The sequence below is a fragment of the Pongo pygmaeus genome, chromosome 5 (genome assembly GCF_028885625.2).
Source record: "Pongo pygmaeus isolate AG05252 chromosome 5, NHGRI_mPonPyg2-v2.0_pri, whole genome shotgun sequence".
In the NCBI taxonomy this organism is placed as follows: domain Eukaryota; kingdom Metazoa; phylum Chordata; class Mammalia; order Primates; family Hominidae; genus Pongo; species Pongo pygmaeus.
Window position 1 is genome coordinate 17,574,687 of NC_072378.2, and position 19,681 is coordinate 17,594,367.

Sequence of the window (19,681 nt, forward strand, 5' to 3'; positions counted from 1 at the left end):
GTACATTAATATGCTGTACAGGTTTGTAGCCTGGGAGCAATAGGCTATACCATATAGCCTAGGAATATAGTAGGCTGTACCATATAAGTATGTGTAAGTAGTACAGTCTATGGTGTTCCCATAAGGACAAAGTCGCCTAATGATGCATTTCTTAGAACATATCCCTGTTGTTAAGTGATTCATGACTCTGAGTGTGTGTGTGTGTGTGTGTGTGTGTGTGTGTGAAATGTTAGGATACATACATATATGTATTTCAGAAAAAATTTTTTTTGAATTATAATGTGTTATAATTAGTTCTGTTACCTGTCTTGGGTTTTCTTTATCAAGAACTTCTAATCTATATGTTGGATCTTCTTTGCCTATTTTCAGTATTTATCGTTTCTCTCAAATTATTTCTGTTTACATTTATTTTTGATTTAAAAAACTCATTTTCAAATTGTAGTTCTTTTCAGACACTTGTATTTTCTTATTCTTTTATTCCTTGTATTTTAGTCCTCTTTTCTGAAATCAGTTTTTCTTTTATTTCTAACCCTTTCCCAAGTTCTGTTACTTCATTCCTGAGTTTTTCTTCTTCTGGCTTGTTCTGCTGTTTCATGTCTCATATCATTTTATATGTTTACAGTGACACTGTGCCAGGTGTTACATAAACAGTGGTATTCAAAATAAAGTCCATGTCTCCAATAATCATATTTCACTCATTCCAAGCCACATTTATCTCTTTGTTTCTGTTTCTCTTTCTTCCCTCACCCCAACTTGGAATGCTTGTTTAAACATTAAAATTTTCTCATAGTTGATTTTAAAATGAAATCTGTAAGGGTAAACTTTTCTAGCTATAGGCTACCATAATCTTTCCCTTATTTTGAAATCTTGAATAAGTTTTCAATTTTCTTGACAGTCTGTCCCTTGAACCTAGATCATTAGCTTTTTAAGGAAAAAAATTATGGCTTTTTATATCTCCCAGAATAAAGCCAACAATGACTCTGAGGCTGGGCGTGGTGGCTCACACCTGTAATCTCAGTACTTTGGGAGGTCAAGGCGGATGGATTGCTTGAGCTCAAGAGTTTGGGACCAGCCTGGGCAACACAGTGAGACCCCCATCTCTACAAAAAATGAAAAAAATTAGCCGGGGGCAGTGGCACGTGCCTGTAGTCCCAGTCACTCGGGCTGAGGTGGGAGGATAGTTTGAACCTGGGAGGTCAAAGCTACAGTGAGGAGTGCCTGTACTGCTGCACTCCAGCCTAGGTGACAGAGTGAGACCCTGTCTTTAAAAAAACAAAGAAAGAAAGAAAAAGAATGACCCTGGGCATTGTTGGAACTCAGAAAACAATACCCCAAAATGAAGACCTCAGAAGCAAAAGATTTTTCCCACCTTCTCCAACCCTCCTGTCTCTCAATCCCATTCTTCCCCCCACCCCCACCCCCAAGGCTAGTCATAGAAACTGGAATCCGTCTTTCCCAAAGCAGGGCATAGAAACCAAAACCCCACCCTTTCCCAAAGCCAGCCACAAATCTAAAAATATTACTCTAACCTCCTTGCACCCCTTTCTGTGCAAATATTGGACATAAAGAAATTATCTGGCCGAGCACAGTGGCTCACGCCTGTAATCCCAGCACTTTGGGAGGCCGAGGCGGGTGGATCACCTGAGGTCAGGAGTTCAAGACCAGCCTGGCCAACATGGTGAAACCCCGTCTCAACTAAAAATACAAAAAAAAATTAGCTGGGCGTGGTGGCGGGCGCTTGTAATCCCAGCTACTTTGGGAGGCTAGGACAGGAGAATCACTTGAACCTGGGAGGGGGAGGTTGCAGTGAGCCGAGATCGCACCATCACACTCCAGCCTGGGCGATAAGAGCAAAACTCTGTCAAAAAAAAAAAAAAAAGAAGGAAAAGAAAAGAAAGAAATTATCTGACCTACCTTGTTTAACTGTTGTAGGCCACAGCCCCCATTCCAGAAGGTCCTGTTCGATACCCAGAATGAATGCTGCAGACAGGCCAAGGAGAATCTAGATAGGCCTTGCTGGGTTTCTTGCCTGTTGGCATCAGAGTGTTTTTTGTCCAGTCATTTTTTTTGAGACAGAGTCTTGCTCTGTCTCTCAGGCTAGAGCGCAGTGGCGCAATCTTGGCTCACTGCAACCTCCGCCTCCCGGGTTCACGCCATTCTCCTGCCTCAGCCTCCTGAGTAGCTGGGACTACAGGCGCCCGCCACCACGCCCGGCTAATTTTTTGTATTTTTAGTAGAGACGGGGTTTCACCGTGTTAGCCAGGATGGTCTCGATCTCCTGACCTTGTGATCCGCCCGCCTCAGCCTCCCAAAGTGCTGGGATTACAGGCGTAAGCCACCGCGCCCGGCCTTGTCCAGTCATTTGTTTATACGGCTGTCCATGCTTTGTGAACCTAAGCATACAATACACGATTTCCCTTGTTATATTTGGGTGTTCATTCTGAAGGCTCCCGTGTCACATAAAACGATGGTCAAATCAATGTCTATGTCTTTTCTCCTAGCGGCTTTCAGCGAAACTTCAGAAGGTGAAGCGAAGTTTTCCCTTGGCCCGGACAGCATCATCATTAATGTCATTAATAAACATTCCCACGGTATTTGGCCCTTGTATGTCCTTTGTATGGTGCTGGGGATACAATGACATATCGCTGCAGAGATTTTCAAATGTAAAAGAAGAGGGATTATACTGATTTAAAAGCTAGATTCTGTCCTCACCCTGGAGCTAGTCTGCATTTATGAAAATTTACTTTCCACTGCGGTAGACAGACGTTTTCTACTCCAGCGGAACTGTGCCTTTCCTCAAATCTAGTCTCAAATTTAGGTTCCTTTTCATTTTCTGTTATGGAAAGGCCCTCAGCATATCCCAGGCTTTGGAGCCTTTTGTTAGTAGTCTGGCCCATGCATAATTTCCCCTTCCTCTGAAGTATACATAGCACCTCACTAGTTACATTTTAATACACTTTCCTATGTCTCAGTGGTACCAATATATTAACATATGTCCCAGTTTAGTTTGGCTTTTAATTTCTTATCTTCTAAGAAGATAGATGCGTTCTGTATCACCTTCTCGAGTCCTAATGGTTAACTGGAATGAACACAAGCAACAAACCCTCCGGCCTGGAGCCCAAAACAACAGTCGCGGTTCTGCAACAGAAAAGGCTGCGCTGGCCCTGGGACCTGTCTCGGAAATGCTCCTCATCCATCTAGTTTCTCCCAGGACAACCAGGCCCAACCCCACGGGAATATACAGAGAGGCCTCGGGTCACAGACTTAAAGCTGTAAAAGGGAGGAGGCGACGGTCTGGTCCCAGTCACCGACCAGCCACCTACTACTAGGGCCCGAACCCAGGACTGCAGACGCACCTCCCCTCCCTCCCTTTCCAGCTCCGCCTGGCGGCGGCGTTGCTCCTAAGGGGCGGGGCTTCCGCTTCCGGCGGGGGATTGTTGACGCCTGCGGCTGCTGCGGTGGTGACGGGGCTGTTGGGGAGGGGCCACTGGGGGAGGGAAACGGAGCAGTGACAGGTACCCCGGAGGGTGCTGCTGAGGCGACGATGGCCGAGGGGCCCGAGGAAGCCCGAGGCCGCCCTCCCGGGCAGGACGATGGCGGAGGGGACCACGAGCCCGTCCCTTCCCTGAGAGGCCCTCCTACCACCGCCGTCCCTCGCCCCCGCGACGACCCCCAGGCCGAACCCCAGGCCCCGGGCCGGCTCACAGCCCCGGGCCTCGCGGCCGTCGCCGCCGCCGACGAATTGGAGCCGCCGCGCGAGCTCAGGAAGCGCGGGGAGGCGGCCTCCGGCTCCGGTCCGGAGCTGCAGGAGCAGGCGGGCTGCGAGGCGCCCGAAGCCGCGGCGCCACGAGAGAGACCAGCGCGGCTGAGCGCCCGCGAGTACTCCCGGCAAGTGCACGAGTGGCTGTGGCAGTCCTACTGCGGCTACCTCACCTGGCACAGCGGCCTGGCCGCCTTCCCAGCCTACTGCAGCCCCCAGCCCTCCCCGCAGAGCTTCCCTTCGGGCGGCGCTGCAGTCCCACAGGCCGCGGCGCCGCCGCCCCCGCATCTGGGCTATTACAACCCCTTCTACTTCCTGAGCCCCGGGGCCGCGGGGCCTGACCTGCGGACAGCTGCCGGCATCAGCACCCCTGCTCCAGTCGCGGGCCTGGGACCCCGGGCTCCTCACGTGCAGGCGTCGTTCCGGGCCACTCCAGTGACGAGGGTAGGATCCGCAGCCCCTTCGCGAAGCGCGAGCGAGACCGGGCGACAGGCAGGTGAGAAACGCGAGGTGGAGGCTGGGCGGAGTAGAAGGGTCTTCGGGGGCCTGTGGGGTAGAACTGGCACGCTTTTTAGACCTGTAACTGCTGCTTCTACTCTGGTTGACCATCCTGCCGGTTCACTAGCTATCGTTTGTCCAGGCCCTAAATTCCCAAAATGTACAAGGAGGCAATACAGTTTCTTCTTCCTTTAGACCTGGCACTCCAAATTGATTCCCTTACTCATGGGACTAGCTGTTTATTCGTGAAAAGAAATTGCTCTTCAAACCATCCTCTTCCTTTGGTTTTCACGCTCTGCAGAGTGAGGGCCAAAGCTAAATTCGCAAATGGCAAACCCACTTTTGGAGGGGCTCGACTGGTAATGCTGAAAATTATTCAGACATTGGCTACTTAGGACAGTGGAACTGAACGGATATAAAAGGAGATTGACATGGATACAAGTGGAGTTAGGAAGTTTTGATTGGGTCAAAGCTTCACTTCATTTGATCAATATTTTGCATATTGTGTAATTGTTTTTGCTTCTGTGTGTGAACTAGAATATTTTGAATTAGTTACACTTCTTAGTTTACTATTTAAGCTATTAGTTAGACTTTTCGTTTATTTTAGCCACAGATAGATGGGACAAGAACTAGTTGATGCCTCTGATCCCAGTCAGAATTTAGGATGACAGATTGATACTCACTGGGTTTATTTTAAAGAAAGCAAACAAACTAAAAAAACAGGGGTTGGGGGGATTACAGGGATTTACTTTGTACTAATTGCCGATATTTATCCTTGATTTGTACTAAAAAATGTTTAATTTTGTGTCACTTAGATGTGGCCACCTGGATTCTCCTCATTAGAGTTCCTAGTGAAATGTAGTGGGTACCCTAATCAAATTTATCTGTGAAATCAGTTTTTTGGGGGGAAAGTGGGGCGGGGAGGCAAGGTCTGCTTCTATCGCCCAGCCTGGATAGTGCAGTGGCGCGATCTTGGCTCCCTGCAACCGCTGCCTCCCAGGTTCAAGCCATCCTGCCACCTCAGCTTCCCTAGTAGCTGGGACTAAAGGCATGCGCCACCACGCCCGACTAATTTTTGTATTTTTTGTTGAGACGGGATTTCGTCATGTTGGCCAGGGCCAAACTGGTCTCGAACTCCTGGCCTCAAGCAATCTGCCCGCCTCGGCCTCCCAAAGTGTTGGGATTACAGACGTGAGTCACTGCGCCTGGCCGTGTGAAATCAATTTTTAAACGTTAAGGTGATGAAAGCAAACTTTAAGTTCAGTAAATAATGGAGTACTGTTACTCTATTTTAGTAACATGGATTCTTGGTGGAATCAGTATCAATAGCTGCTGCACGGTTATAAATATTTTTTATTAAGTTGTACCTTGACTTTCTTTAGCAATTCATTATATGGCTTGTGTTCCAAGACTTATGTGAAATGATTTGTTTTTCCTTTTTTTTTTTTTAATTTACAGGCAGAGAATATGTTATTCCGTCCTTGGCCCACAGATTTATGGCAGAGATGGTGGATTTCTTTATTCTCTTCTTTATAAAAGCAACCATTGTCTTAAGCATTATGCACCTCAGTGGGATAAAGTAAGTTGAGGACATTTGCAGAAAGGTTTTAATTTCTACTGTTTAATGATCTTGTATTATTACATTGTGGGAATCTCACCTATCAAAAATAGGTAAAAAGAGCCTCCAAACCTGCTTTGATTTTATTCACCTGTTCTTTTAGTCCAGGAACTAATTTACCTCTCATTATCCTGTTCCCTCTTGCTATCTTGTGGAGTCTCTAAAGACAAAGGTATAAAGAGCTTTTGGTAGGTGAATTAATAATCAACTAGATGGCATTTCCAAATGGGATTGCATATACTGTGGGGCAAGTCCCAAGTGAACTTCAAAGTGAGACATTTATTTGAGTAATCCTTCCAGATTAACAATAATCATAATAGCAGTTATCACTTCCTGAGTACTTTCTATATGCCATGTATTGAGCTTGCTCACTTTATATGGATTCTTATTTAATCTTAATACCAAGATGAGATGTAGAGATTAATACCACCATTTTATAGAGTTTGAAATTTGGGTTTATGAAAAGTTGAGCACAGAACTTAAAATGTTACAAAGGTAGTAAATGATGGAGTCAAGATACAAACCTGTGCAGTCAAATTTCAGGGTCCTTGCCAGAAACCTATTACTGTGATTCCTCCCTGTCCCTCCCTCTCACTCCACTACACATCCAGTGAAATACCAACTCCTTTATGTTCAATTTCCTGAATAGCTTTCAACCCCAGACCTCCTCACTGCCAGATCATTTTTCTTTTTTTGAGACAGAGTCTTGCTCTGTCACCCAGGCTAGAGTGCAGTAGTACAATCACGGCTCACTGCAGCCTTGATCTCCTGTGCCCAAGCGACACTCCCACCTCAGCCTCACAAGGAGCTGGGACCACAGGCATGCTCCACCATGCCTAGCTAATTAAAAAAAAATTTTTTTTTTTGTAGAGATGGGGTCTCCCTATGTTGCCCAGGCTGGTCTCAAATTCCTGGGCTCAAATGATCCTCCTGCCTTAGCTTCCCAAAGTGCTGAGATTACAAGCATGAGCCACTGCACCTGGCCCATTTTTTATCATCATTGCTTCTCCCTACTCCGACTACTGTCATCTCTTGCTTGGATTATAGCAGAAGCCTTCTAGTGGTAACTCAGTCTCCTGTTTTATCTCAGTCCAGTCTCTGATATAAAACCAAAGTGATCATAAATCCTGGTTCTGCTCCTTTCCTACCTTAAAACCCTTCAATGGTTTCTCTTTTTAAAATTTTTACTGTTTTTTTAGAGATGGGGATTACATGTGTGAGCCACCATGCTCAGCCCCTTCAATGGTTTCTCTTTACCAGCAGGATAAAGTCTGAATTTCATCATGTGGTTTATACTCAGGAGGGTGTCTCAACCTCCCGAGTAGGTGGGACTACAGGTGCATACCACCACACCCTGCCTTTATTTCTTAATCACTGCCACCTCTCACATTTAGTATATGAGCCACACCAAACTGCTTATAGCTTCTATCATATTCTCTCTTTCTCCAAGACATTCTTTCCTGCTGTTCCCTCTTTGTGGAACATTATTTCCTCTTCTTGGTCTGGCTAACTTCTCTTCATCCTTCAGATCCTCATCTAACTGTCTTTTCTGGGAAACCTTCACAAGGTTAAGTGTACCTGGTGTATGTTTCCATAGTATCCTAGGTTCCCCATCACAGCACTCATCCCACTTTATTATTGCTGCTTATTTATTGTTCTGTTTTCTTTGCTAGGTTAGACCCTCCATGAAAGCAGGGACCATGTAAATTCATTCACCCTTATTTCCCCAGGGCTAGTACAGTGTCTGCTCATGATAATGCTGCTTATTTTTTGAATAAACTAATGAATACTTTATGATACTAGATGGTTGGGAATCTAAAGATTAGTTTAGAATTTCAATTAAAATGTATGACTTGCACTAATGAAAAAAAAGTCAGTGCTACTGTTCTGGTAACTAATTCTTTATAACCCCAAACTATTATTTTTGTGTAGGGATATCTCTAAGTTTGCTATGCATTATATAATAGAAGAAATAGATGAAGACACATCAATGGAAGACTTGCAGAAAATGATGGTTGTGGCTCTTATATACAGATTATTAGTTTGTTTCTATGAGGTAAGCTACTGGACTTCAGCAAGAATTAATATTTAACAATCTAATTTTATGTTTTTACATTTATTTTTTTGAGATAGAGTCTCACTCTTTCTCCCAGGCTGGAGTGCAATGGTGTGATCTTGGCTCACTGCAACCTCTGCCTCCTGAGTTCAAGCAATTCTCCTGTCTCAGTCTCCTGAGTAGGTGGGACTACAGGTGCATACCACCACACCCAGCTAATTTTTGTATTTTTAGTAGAGACAGGGTTTTGCCATGTAGGCCAGGCTGGTCTCAAACTCCTGGCCTCAGTGATCTGCCCACCTTGGCCTCCCAAAGTGCTGGGATTACAGGTATGAGCCACCGCACCCAGGCAACAATCTAATTTTAGATTATCAGCTCAAGACGAAAAAGTAATAGAAATTTATAATTATTCATGTCTTTTCCACGTGTCTACTTTTCTGTTTTTTTCCAAATTTTAACTAATCATTAAGTAAAAACTTTTGGAAGAGAGACATTTTACAATTTCTTTGAAATATTTCTCAGTCTTAGAAACTCAAATAAAATTTCACTTATAGATTGTGGTCCAAAAATATACTTGTAAATTGGTTGTGGAACTTCCAATGTAGTTTTCCACAGAAACAACTTACTGCAAAGTATAGTAGTCATAGAGAAATATTACAGGAGACAGACATCTTGTGGTATTGGACATGTTAGAGACCTACAGAAATGCATAAAGTTAAATGGTTAACTTTTGAGTATTCTATGCAATTCTTTCAACTTGAAAAATTTAAAACATGAAATAATATGGTGGGAAAAGTTTATCTTTAAAATTGGTATAGTTGAGCCAGTAAGTTATTTTTAAATTATCCTTTTTTCCTTAGATAATTTGCATTTGGGGAGCAGGTGGAGCTACCCCAGGGAAGTTCCTGCTGGGGCTTCGAGTTGTGACATGTGATACATCAGTGCTTATTGCACCAAGTCGGGTTTTAGTGATTCCTTCCTCAAATGTTAGCATTACAACGTAAGTCCTTTTCTTAGCTTAATCTACTACATACTTATGAAAATAATGTGTTTTAGAATATTGGGGTTTTTTTCTTCATAGTAGATAGGCTTATATTTATTAAGTTTAAAACAAAGTGAATATTTATTTCAGTTGTGTTACATCATTGTAGACCTCTTTTACAGTATACATTTTCAAGATGATCTTTTTTTTTTTTTTTTTTTTTTTTGAGATGGAGTCTCACTCTGTTGCCCAGGCTGGAGTGCAGTGGCACAATCTTGGCTCACTGCAGGCTCCGCCTCCCAGCTTCACGCCATTCTCCTGCCTCAGCCTCCTTCCTGAGTAGGTGGGACTACAGGCGCTCGCCACCACACCCGGCTAATTTTTTGTGTTTTTAGTAGAGATGGGGTTTCACCATGTTAACCAGGATGGTCTTGATCTCCTGACCTTGTGATCCGCCTGCCTCCGCCTCTCAAAGTGCTGGGATTACAGGCGTGAGCCACCATACCTTGCCTCAAGATGATCATTTTATGAATTATAAGTCACAATACAAGAGGATGATTTGGGTGTTGATGCTGTATTAGTGCTCCACAACCACCTTTATTATTCTCTGGATCTGTGGACGTTAGGTCAGGTACTAATCTGCCTTGAGTCTCCATTTGGCCGTACCTGTCATTATTCCATCTTGAATAGGCAGTAGAGTTTTGACAGCTATGCATTCGTGCATCCTTCTCCTGCTGTTAGGTGAGAGCTTGTAATACTGCCAAGTATTCAAGGTTAGCTGTTGGCATCTAGCGCTGGGGGAGGGTACAACCAGTGATAATGGAAATTGTGGAGGTCAGTGGCTGGTAGTCAGTTGAGCCAAACAAGATATTGGCTGCAATTTTTGCCAGAATGATTCAGACCTGGATTGTTACATCAAGAAATATAAACAAGTGACTCTAGAAACCTTGGTTTTGCCATCTTCAAATTTTTCTTAAAATTTGGTAGTTATAGCCGGGCATGGTGGCTCACGCCTGTAATCCCAGCACTTTGGGAGGCTGAGGTGGGCAGATCACGAGGTCAGGAGATCAAGACCATCCTGGCTAACACGGTGAAACCCCGTCTCTACTAAAAATACAAAAAATTAGCTGGGCATGGTGGCGGGCCCTGTAGTCCCAGCTACTCAGGAGGCTGAGGCAGGAGAATGGCATGAACCCAGGAGGCGGAGCTTGCAGTGAGCTGAGATTGCACCACTGCACTCTAGCCTGGGTGACAGAGCAAGACTCCATCTCAAAAAAAAAAAAAAAAAAAAAAATTTGGTAATTATAAACCTACCTACTTCTTTTAATAAGAGTCAGTAATGGCTAATGTTTATTGAGTACTTTTTATATACCTGCACTGTTAATAACACTGCATATGTATTAACTAATTTAATGCTCATAACACTGCATGTGTATTAACTAATTTAATGCTAACAACCTCATAAGATAGATACTATTGTTCCCTTTTTGCAGATGTGGAATACAACTAGTAATTGGTAGAAGATGGATCTGAATTTAACTAGTCTGGATTCAGAACCCACACTCGTAGCCACTGTACTTTTCTGCAGCCCTTCAGTGCACTAAAAGGCAGAAATCTAACATAAGTAGGATAATTCTCCATTCTGAGTGATTGTTGAAAGCTTTCAAAAGCTTTGCTTAATCACTGGATCCCACAAAGGAAAATGCTGATTAAAGAACACACAGTACTTTAAAATGCATGTTTTTTCTATAAGGTAGACAAATGGGACTACAGTAAGCATACTCAGAAAGTACTCAGAATTCATGTTCATTTCTTCTGAGAAAATACTAGAAAGCTCTGTATTTTCTAGTTCAATATTCTGAGACATGTTTATTACTGCTTTTTATGTTGTTGAAGTCTTATTAGAAATAGCCCAGGTGGTTTGATCATGATACAGTGCCACTTGAAAATATATCAAAGGTAAAAATTCTCTCAACTATACTTTGAATGTCTTTTTCCCTGTAGACTTCTGTAGAGAAGTATAATTGTGTTTTAAATGTCTATTTTGAACTTGATGGGATACCATTAATCTATATGTGGTTTGATGTGTAACTTACCTGATACTTTTGTTTTAACTTTTTAGGTCCACTATCCGAGCTTTGATCAAGAATTTTTCAATTGCTTCTTTTTTCCCTGCTTTCATCACACTACTGTTTTTTCAGCATAATCGAACAGCTTATGACATTGTAGCAGGAACCATTGTGGTAAAAAGAAATGGGGTCAGATGATGCCCCCCAAAACCCTGATTTCCACACACTAAGACTAAATTATGTCTCAAGGCCATCAGTATCCCTGGGTTACACTAATTGATGATTTAGAAATTAAAGCAGTCACTCCAGTGTGATGCAGGTGACTACTCTGAAAGTATTGATTTTACTTGAATGCCAAAGAACTTTTCCAGAAGAAAAATCTATTAAATTCAAGTATTAAAATTTTTAGATCAAAAAGGCAAATGATTTTATAAACAATGGACAATATATACTTTCTTAAGATCTAAGAATTTGCTGAAAGCATTTTCAGCTTTGAAATCTCCAAATGAAACTTTAAAATTTATTTTGGTTTATCCCAAAATAATGGAAAATGTCCAGTTGTGTTTTGTAAACACCTATGTGACTCATCTTTTAGTTTACACTTCCTGGGGAAATTGTCTTTGGTGTTTAGGGGAGGGAATGAGAACACAAATTGGATAATCCACTGTCTCCCATCCCAGGAGGTGGTGAGTTGGCTGCAAGAGAAAGGGACAAGTGAGGCAGGCCTAGCAGTTCCCTTACCTGAAGTTTTCAAATCCATACTGCAGTTCCCGTTCGTAATGATGTAACTTGACAACTATTCTTAATGCTTGAACATGTATTTAGGGGCAAGTTTCTCATGATGATGAAAAAGTATTAAGTCATATTGCTATGTTAATTGGTTTTTTTTAAAAGGTAAGTTAGTGATTACTTTTAATGGTGGGGGAGTAAGTTTTCACTGTAAATTGAACTTATAATTTATGTGCAAGTGTTTTCAGTGCCCTGAATCAAACTATAAATATGTGGGGAGAAATCACCTCCATCAAACAGTTGCATATTTACTGTAAAAGTATTCCCAGTATGTGTGCAGCATGAAGAAAGTATTAGTGCTTCTCAGTGTTCTCAATGAGTGTAAATTCTATTTATATACAGTATATTCACATACTACTTTCCTTATATTTTATATAGTTCTATGACTGTTGAAACATCAAGGAGTTAAAAAAATCTTAATATTTCATGATTAACTATAAATACTATTAATAGCTTGCAAAATATTAGCAATTTTCCCATTATGGACTATTCTCTCTAAAGCAAGGGAGACTGGCATTCCCAGACATTATTCTAGATTCTTTAAGCTCATTTTAGGTCTGCTAAAGTCTGGGGGGAAATGTTAAGCAAAGTGATACTGTGTATATTGCCATTTTGCTTTATTCTTCTGTTGAAGCAAAATTGTGGGGTTTTATTATGTGTGTGTGCTTTTCCTAGATGTCCCAGTTAGCTGTGCTGAGATATACCTGTACTATTTATGGCTTAAGTTTTGATTCTTAGGTATTTTCTCCAGCTCTGACATTGTTTTCCAAAGACACACTAAACTGCATTGCACAGTTCAAAAATTTGATTACTTAAGGGATCAATCTAGGTGGTGTTCTTGGTCTTAAATTTAATAGCAAACACAGTACATATCTATTATCACTATATTAATTTTCAAAGATTTTTCTTTGACATTTAAAACTGTGACAACAGAGATTCACATTTGATTATAGAAACTTAATGTCTATTAATTTTATTACAAAATTTCATAAACCGTGTTTTTCAAAATAAGTTTATGTCAAATCCAGCTTCCCAGAAACACTAATAGTTAAGTATGTCAATGTACTAAATAAATCATTCACTTGCACCCATGGGGAAGATTTAGTGTTTACCGCCTTTCACAGTGAAAAAAAGAAAAATCTTTCATTTTTAAAATTAGGAGATGTTACGTAACTTGGCACTTTAGTAGTGTATACACTAGCATTAGTTTATACACCACTTTTGCCACTGGGGAATTCAAGTTGAAATGTCCCTCAATCATATAGGTCTGGAATACATCTTTCATTCGTAATTTCTGCTCAGATAATTGAATAGTTTGCCATCTAGATTATTTTCATTTATACTATAAAACAAAAGCAAACTAGTCCAGTTTAATTTTTTATACTTAGAATATTGCACATTTTCTATATATGAGTCATTCAGATTAGTATCTATGTAGGTTCAGTCAGCTCCAACCATGGATTCGAGGTATTATACTGTATAACCCTACAAAATACACAGAAGTATTATTTGCCTTTATAATAGAACCCAAGAGTCTGTTTCAATTTGTGAATTCAGTATTTGCACAGAGATTTTGATTCCCAAAGTTTGGAAAAACATGACAAAACAACGAGGGAAGAAGGAACCAGGCCTTAGTGCCACATATTTTTCTCTTGGGGTTGTAAGGTAGTCTCCTGCTTTCCAGAACACTTTATTATATTTCACTTACAGACCTGATTTTCTGTGTCAAAGTATAATTCTCATGCTGAAGCTGTAGCCTAAAAAGCCAAAAGAAAGTTGTCTTCATTGTACAAACATATTCATCACTTTAACAAAATAAGGGAACAAAATTTAGTATTCAAGCTGAGTGAGAATACTGTTTCAATGAGCATGTCCCTAAGATAAGCCAGAATTGGCAGTTAATTTAGGCGTCTAGAAAATCTCAGTTCCCACCAGTAAAATTATCCTGAGTGGCTAATGCACCTTGAGAAAAATCTGGCATACTGAATAAATAACATTAACTTGGGAGCCAAGAGCTGGGTAAGCCTTACCTTTAGACTACTCTGTGACTACAGAAATAAAGCCAGCACTTTTGGAACTAGTAAGCCTTCACTTGTCAGTATCATAAAGAGTATTGCCCAACTGAACTTTGCTCCCACTGGTTCAGTAGTTACTTATTTCTGCCTAAGCACTCACCTTCCGATTTTACCCAAGTATACAGGATAGAAAAAAGTGCATTATATTTGAGAGCTACTTCACCCAAATTACAAAATGAGTCAGTGTTTTTAGATTCAAGTGATAGTAAAAGGATTTGTTCCCTTCAGTGACTTGAGTGTTTTAGTTATGCATAAGTATTTCTAGCAAAGGAAGGGTAGAAAGGAATTGAAGATTAATTTACACTATTTGCTACTTGGGAATAAAGGGCTTTTTGAAGGGGGTATGGATATTAAATGTTTTCGTTATATACTTATCCCTATTAAAACAGGCAGTTGTTTCTTTGAATATGCCTAAATAACAGTATTCTTAAAATCTGACAAGTAACATGTCAATTACTTGATATTCCTTGTCTCCAGTACCACAGGCCACTCTTGACATCCCATGTTTGCCTGGATAAAGTTCCTCATTTCAAACAGTATACATATTTCTTTGCAGTTCATTATAGTAAGGCTTAACCTGTAAACAATATCTGATGGCCCACCTATAAATAAAATTCAGCATTCTATTTTTAATAATTTGTATGCCACCAATTTGTATTATTTGTCTCAATAAATACTTAGTCATCAATGCATCTGTATTTTGTATATTTCTTTGAGACGGTTTGCTCTAGAATCGCCTGCTTAGGGAGACCTTGCTTCCAAATACAGGTTTTCCAGTGGGTTTAGCAGTAAACTAGAATGCTTTCAGAAATAGAGATCTATGAAAAAAGAATCGCCCATCTTTAGGGATATATTCTTTTAGCAGGCACACTCACAAGTTACCTGTACATGAATTAAGCTTACTATTAAACTAATCCAGTCCTTCAAGAGTTGTTAACCATCACAACCACCACACAAGTCTCATCTGGGCAATTTAAAACCAATTCTGACCTTAAAAGCCTTTCCCATTCTAACTTTTATGAACAGGTCCAGAGAGAAAGGCAGGAAGCGAAACAACGGGTTCCTCACTCAACAGGGGCAAAGATAATAAAGGATAAACTAGACTGTAGCTAAAAGATGGTGCAAGTCCTGTAGACAATGTGCTGCTGTTACGAGCCTAGCCACAAACTTGTTAGGCCTGTAGACAATGTGCTGCTGTTATGAGCCTAGCCACAAACTTGTTTTGGAACTAGAGTAGATTTTTGTGACAAGTTTACAAAGGTGCCCTATATTACAAAAGGTAGTCTCTGACTGACATGGTCATACAGCTGATGCATGTAGCTAGACCTACTACCTCCATTTTCTCAATTTTACTAGACCACATTTGTCAGTTTCCATTAAATGCACTGGCTAAAATAACCATTATAAAATTTCCATTGTATTTTACTTTTCCAAAGTAAAATAATACTTTCCAATTGAAAAGTTCTTTCCAGGCTTAACCAGCAAATGGCCTGGTTATATGTTGTTAAAATTAGTTCAATAACTAATTTCAAATACTAATTAGGTAAGTAATTTCAGAGGAGAATTTGTAACAAGTATTAATAGGCAGCTTAAAGACATTTTTCAGTGGTCTGAACTGTACCTTTTTCTCAATGCTCGGAATCGTAATTACTCAAAACAACCTAGTACTTTGCTTAAAGTGACACCCCCAAACCTCAGTGCATCAGTCTGCCAGGTGCTTATTTGATGATGCAGACTTTTGGAACCTATCCAGTCCCAGTTTCTGGTGATGGGGGTCGTAGAACATATATTTGACATACCCTGCCAAATATTACTAACGGTACATTCAGTGAGAGCCACCAGTCCTCTCATCAATCGACCAAATTATAAAAACACCTACCTAATTATTCAATTAAACTTTCTGAACATGACTTTCCTCCCTTAGAGATTCTTTTTCATTAAAAACAATTCCTGGCTGGGTTTGGTAGCTTACACCTGTAATTGCAGCATGTTAGAAGGCAAGAGGATCATACCAAGACCCTGTCTGTATAAAAAATAAAAATCTTAGCATGGTGGCACATACCTGTAGTCCCCAGCTACTCTGAAGGCTGAGGCAGGAAGATGGCTTGAGCTTAGGAGTTGAAGGCTGCAGTGAGCTATGATAGCACCACTGCATTCCAGCCTGGGTGACAGAGGGAGACCTGGCAATCTATCTTCATTACTCATTGGCCCAGCATGAGAAGTATGGGCTTTTATTACTTTCTTTCCAACATTTGTTTCCCTGCCATCCACAAGTATCCTCAATTTTCACTTGTGTATGCAATATACAACCCAAAGCAAGGTTGGGCATGTGGCTCACGCCTGTAATCCCAGCATTTTGGGAGGCCAAGGCAGGCGGATCACGAGGTCAGGAGGCCAAGACCAGCCTGCCTGGCCAACATGGCAAAACCCTATCTCTACTAAAAATACAAAAATTAGCCAGGTGTGATGGAGCACACCTGTAGTCCCAGCTACTCGGGAGGCTGAGGCAGGAGAATCGCTTGAACCCAAGAGGTGGAGGTTCCCAAGAATTAAAGTAGTCAGACTGAAAAAAGCCCCAAGTTCTGAGTGCAGTTCTATAGACTAATCAGGTTGGGGGCTAAAGATTCCATTTTTAACAGATTAAGTATGGTTTTAGTGACTTTTAAACAGTACTAAATAAAAGTAAACATTATTTCTAGCAATTTTTAGAGAAAAGCAGAACACTTCAGCAATAGGGGCCTAGAGAATGGCTAAGAACCTACAAAGTAAGAATTAACTTCTCAGCAGTAAGACACAAATTCCCATTTACCTCTTCCAGCATTCATCACATTTTGTCCCCTCAACAGGTGTCAAATGTATACTGCTAATAAAGCAAAATTTCTACCCCCAAGCAGCATTTGATGATGGACTAAAATATCTCAAGTAAGAAAAATACCTTGAATTCTAAATTTAAACTGCAACCAGGCCAGGCATGGTGGCTCACGCCTGTAATCCCAGCACTTTGGGAGGCTGAGGCCGGTGGATCACAAGGTCAAGAGTTCCAGACCAGCCTGGCCAACATGGTGAAACCCTGTCTCTACTAAAAATACACACAAAAAATTAGCCGGGCATGGTGGCGGGCGCCTGTAATCGCAGCTACTTAGGAGGCTGAGGCCGGAGAATTGCTTGAACCCAGGAGGCAGAGGTTGCAGTGAGCTGAGACTGCACCACTGCACTCCAGCCTGGGCGACAGAGCAAGACTCCGTCTTGGAAAAAAAATAAACTCCAACCAACCAGAAGTTCAGTAAATTAAAACAGCACAATTTAAATAACTCAACATTTCCAACTAAAAAATAAAATTACCAAATATTATTCCAAGAGCTCTTTTATGGACCATGGGAATCCAGTTTAAAAAAAAAAAAAAAAGAATGCAGTAAAACAATACAAAAGAAAAGTGCAGCTGACCCTTGAACGACCCTGGTTTGAACCGTGGGCCCACTTATCACGGGTTTTTTTTTTTTAACCCAACCAAAAACAGATCAAAAACAGTATTCGTGGGATATAAAACCTGCACATTCGGAGGGCTGGCTTTTGTATACTCAGGTTCTGCAGGGTCCGCTGCTGAAATTTGTGGATTGTGGTTCGGGGGCGGGAGAGTTGCGGGGGCGGGGGGAGTGCGGTTCTGGGAACAATCTCCTGCACACACCAAGAGACAACTGTAGTTTTTGTGTATGTATCTCCAAGAACTTTAATAAACACTGTCCAGTAACTTACCAAGGAAGATAGAAGCACAAAGAGAAATGAATGTGTGTTTATTTTCAACTTTTAAAAAAGGTACCTAAGTCGATATGCAAATTAGGCATGATTCCTAGCACCAGGCAAGAAGTAGGGTACCTTCTATATGTTGTGCATTCAGATACTTGCCCTTTCTCTTAGGAGTTGTCTAAATCATGTCAACGTATTCTTCTAATGAGACACTGTTAACCTTTATTTTAAAAAGTCCCCCCAATAATACTGTGTGCCTTCATTATGAGGTAAAACTAGAACAAAAAGTATGTCATAATTTTTTATTGATGGCATTTATCCCATGGTTTAACATGTTAATTATACTGTAATAAACATGGCTTTAATATTAAACTTTTCCTTATTATCCAAAGTCACCACAGTCCATTTTAGTAAATATAAAAATATATGCTTAATACTTTGTACAATACTGGTTTTTGGTCCAAACAAAACTGGATCAGAAAAGCCAATAAATTCAACTTTAAGAATCCCCAATTTTTTTTTTAAAGATTTCCAAATGGATTTAGGCAACTTTGAATAATGGGATTTACATAATAAAATCTGAGACAAGACTAAACAAACAACAAAAAAATCTCTAACACAAAATTCAAATTTCAAGTTCACAGATTTATGTTATGCCAAAAAGTACAGAAACAAAATTGTATTTACACAAGTTTCATAATAAAATAATGAAAAAGGCAAGACAGGTGATAGGAGAATGAAAATATAGAAATAGCATATAATTATTAAATGGAGAATGAACTAGATCTAACAAGTCCTTAGCACGGACCATTCTTTAATCAGGCTTCCTCTATCAGAAAAGTTTAGTGCACAATACACCCAACTCACTCACTTCACACATACACCAGCACAAACTCAGCATAGAAATCATCCGTTTCAACACTCTCTAATCTATACAGAATTCTAATCTATACAGAATTCCTCAGATATAATTACAATTTCAACGCGTTCCATAAACGCTTATCAGCGCACATAATGGTGTAGACAAAGAGGTTCTATACAAAGCCATTCACCGTGCAGGCTCCATTCCTGGGTACAGCCAGACTATGTCAAATCAGTGAATAATCTGCTGGATCATAAAATATTTTTGCTGAAGAATCAGTCACCAGTCTAGCTATTATTTTTTTAAAAAAGGGTGGGTGAGGCAGGGTGGGGCTTCTATAACGAAAGAGAAAGGAGGAAAATTCCAAAATTAAAGAAGTCCTTAGGCAGATCTGACTTCAGATAACCCCAGCACAAAGTAAAATCCAGTATCTGAAAGCAGGGCACCAGCTGTTGTTAAAATTGTGTACAACACCAATGTGACCTTTATTTCCTGCGCCTAACAGCAGTCTTTATCTTGCGACCAGAGCCTGAAGTTCCAGAAGAGAACACACTTTTCCCATTTGACCTGTGAAAAATAAAAACTTCATAATGTGACATGATGCTCTGAGCAAAATTTCCAAATGCTAACATTTACCATGAACAGCAGAAGGGTAAGGGGGGGGTGGGGGAGTAGACTCACATTGGTATATACATTTTCTGCTATACCTAACACACACGCTACTGTTATTTTTTTTCTCAAACTGTAATATAATCCTCCAGAATTGTAAATTTATGTTGGAGAATATATTTAATTTTACCCAAACCATACTGAATCTTGATGACTTTTAAAAACAAAACATATACATGCACATACTCTTACCAATGTAAATTCTCCATTTCAATAAAAAATTCTCTTACCCCACTGTAAATGCTGCTGGAGACTGGTTAAATGGAAAGCCCCCCGAGCCTGAAGGCTGGGCTGAGGCTGCAGGTGTGCTAGAATTTGCACCAAATGTGAACACTCCTGATGGATTGTTGTTTGTGAAGTTGAAATTTGTAGTGCTGCTGCCAAACTGGAAAACCGAACCTACAATAGTTGAAGCAGAAATACTTCATTAGGGCAAAATGATAGGTTTTTGTTTGTTTGTTTGTTTTTTGAGACGGAGTCTCGCTCTGTTGCCCAGGCTGGAGTACCGTGGCACAATCTTGGCTCACTGCAACCCTTGCCTCCTGGGTTCAAGCGATTC

General features: G+C 40.7%; 2 protein-coding genes across 7 annotated transcripts in view; one reads left to right on the forward strand and one right to left on the reverse strand.

Moving 5' to 3' along the window:
* Positions 1 to 3,408: 3,408 nt before the first annotated feature.
* FAM8A1 (family with sequence similarity 8 member A1) lies at positions 3,409 to 14,539 on the forward strand. The gene is made up of 5 exons (XM_054491764.2): positions 3,409 to 4,256; positions 5,717 to 5,837; positions 7,809 to 7,932; positions 8,793 to 8,932; positions 11,037 to 14,539. Exons 1-5 carry the CDS (start codon positions 3,545 to 3,547, stop codon positions 11,179 to 11,181), a joined length of 1,242 nt encoding a protein of 413 aa, XP_054347739.2. The 5' UTR covers positions 3,409 to 3,544; the 3' UTR covers positions 11,182 to 14,539.
* Positions 14,540 to 17,879: 3,340 nt separating this feature from the next.
* The window catches only part of NUP153 (nucleoporin 153), a 102,640-nt gene continuing 100,838 nt past the window's right edge, over positions 17,880 to 19,681 (reverse strand). For all 6 annotated transcript variants that reach the window (XM_063665844.1, XM_063665842.1, XM_054490479.2 and 3 more), the window contains 2 exons: positions 19,353 to 19,521; positions 17,880 to 19,020 (listed from right to left, as the gene is read on the reverse strand). In XM_063665844.1, coding sequence (XP_063521914.1) covers positions 18,939 to 19,020; positions 19,353 to 19,521 — 251 coding nt within the window. In that variant the 3' untranslated portion in view covers positions 17,880 to 18,938. The remainder of the gene's footprint in view (positions 19,021 to 19,352; positions 19,522 to 19,681) is intronic.

Excerpts from the sequence above, each read along its gene's own strand:
- FAM8A1 (XM_054491764.2), top strand. The coding sequence starts at position 3,545 with ATGGCCGAGGGGCCCGAGGAAGCCCGAGGCCGCCCTCCCGGGCAGGAC. Across the intron at positions 7,933-8,792 it reads TATTAGTTTGTTTCTATGAG|ATAATTTGCATTTGGGGAGC; the intron begins GTAAGCTACTGG and ends TTTTTTCCTTAG. Across the intron at positions 8,933-11,036 it reads TCAAATGTTAGCATTACAAC|GTCCACTATCCGAGCTTTGA; the intron begins GTAAGTCCTTTT and ends TTAACTTTTTAG.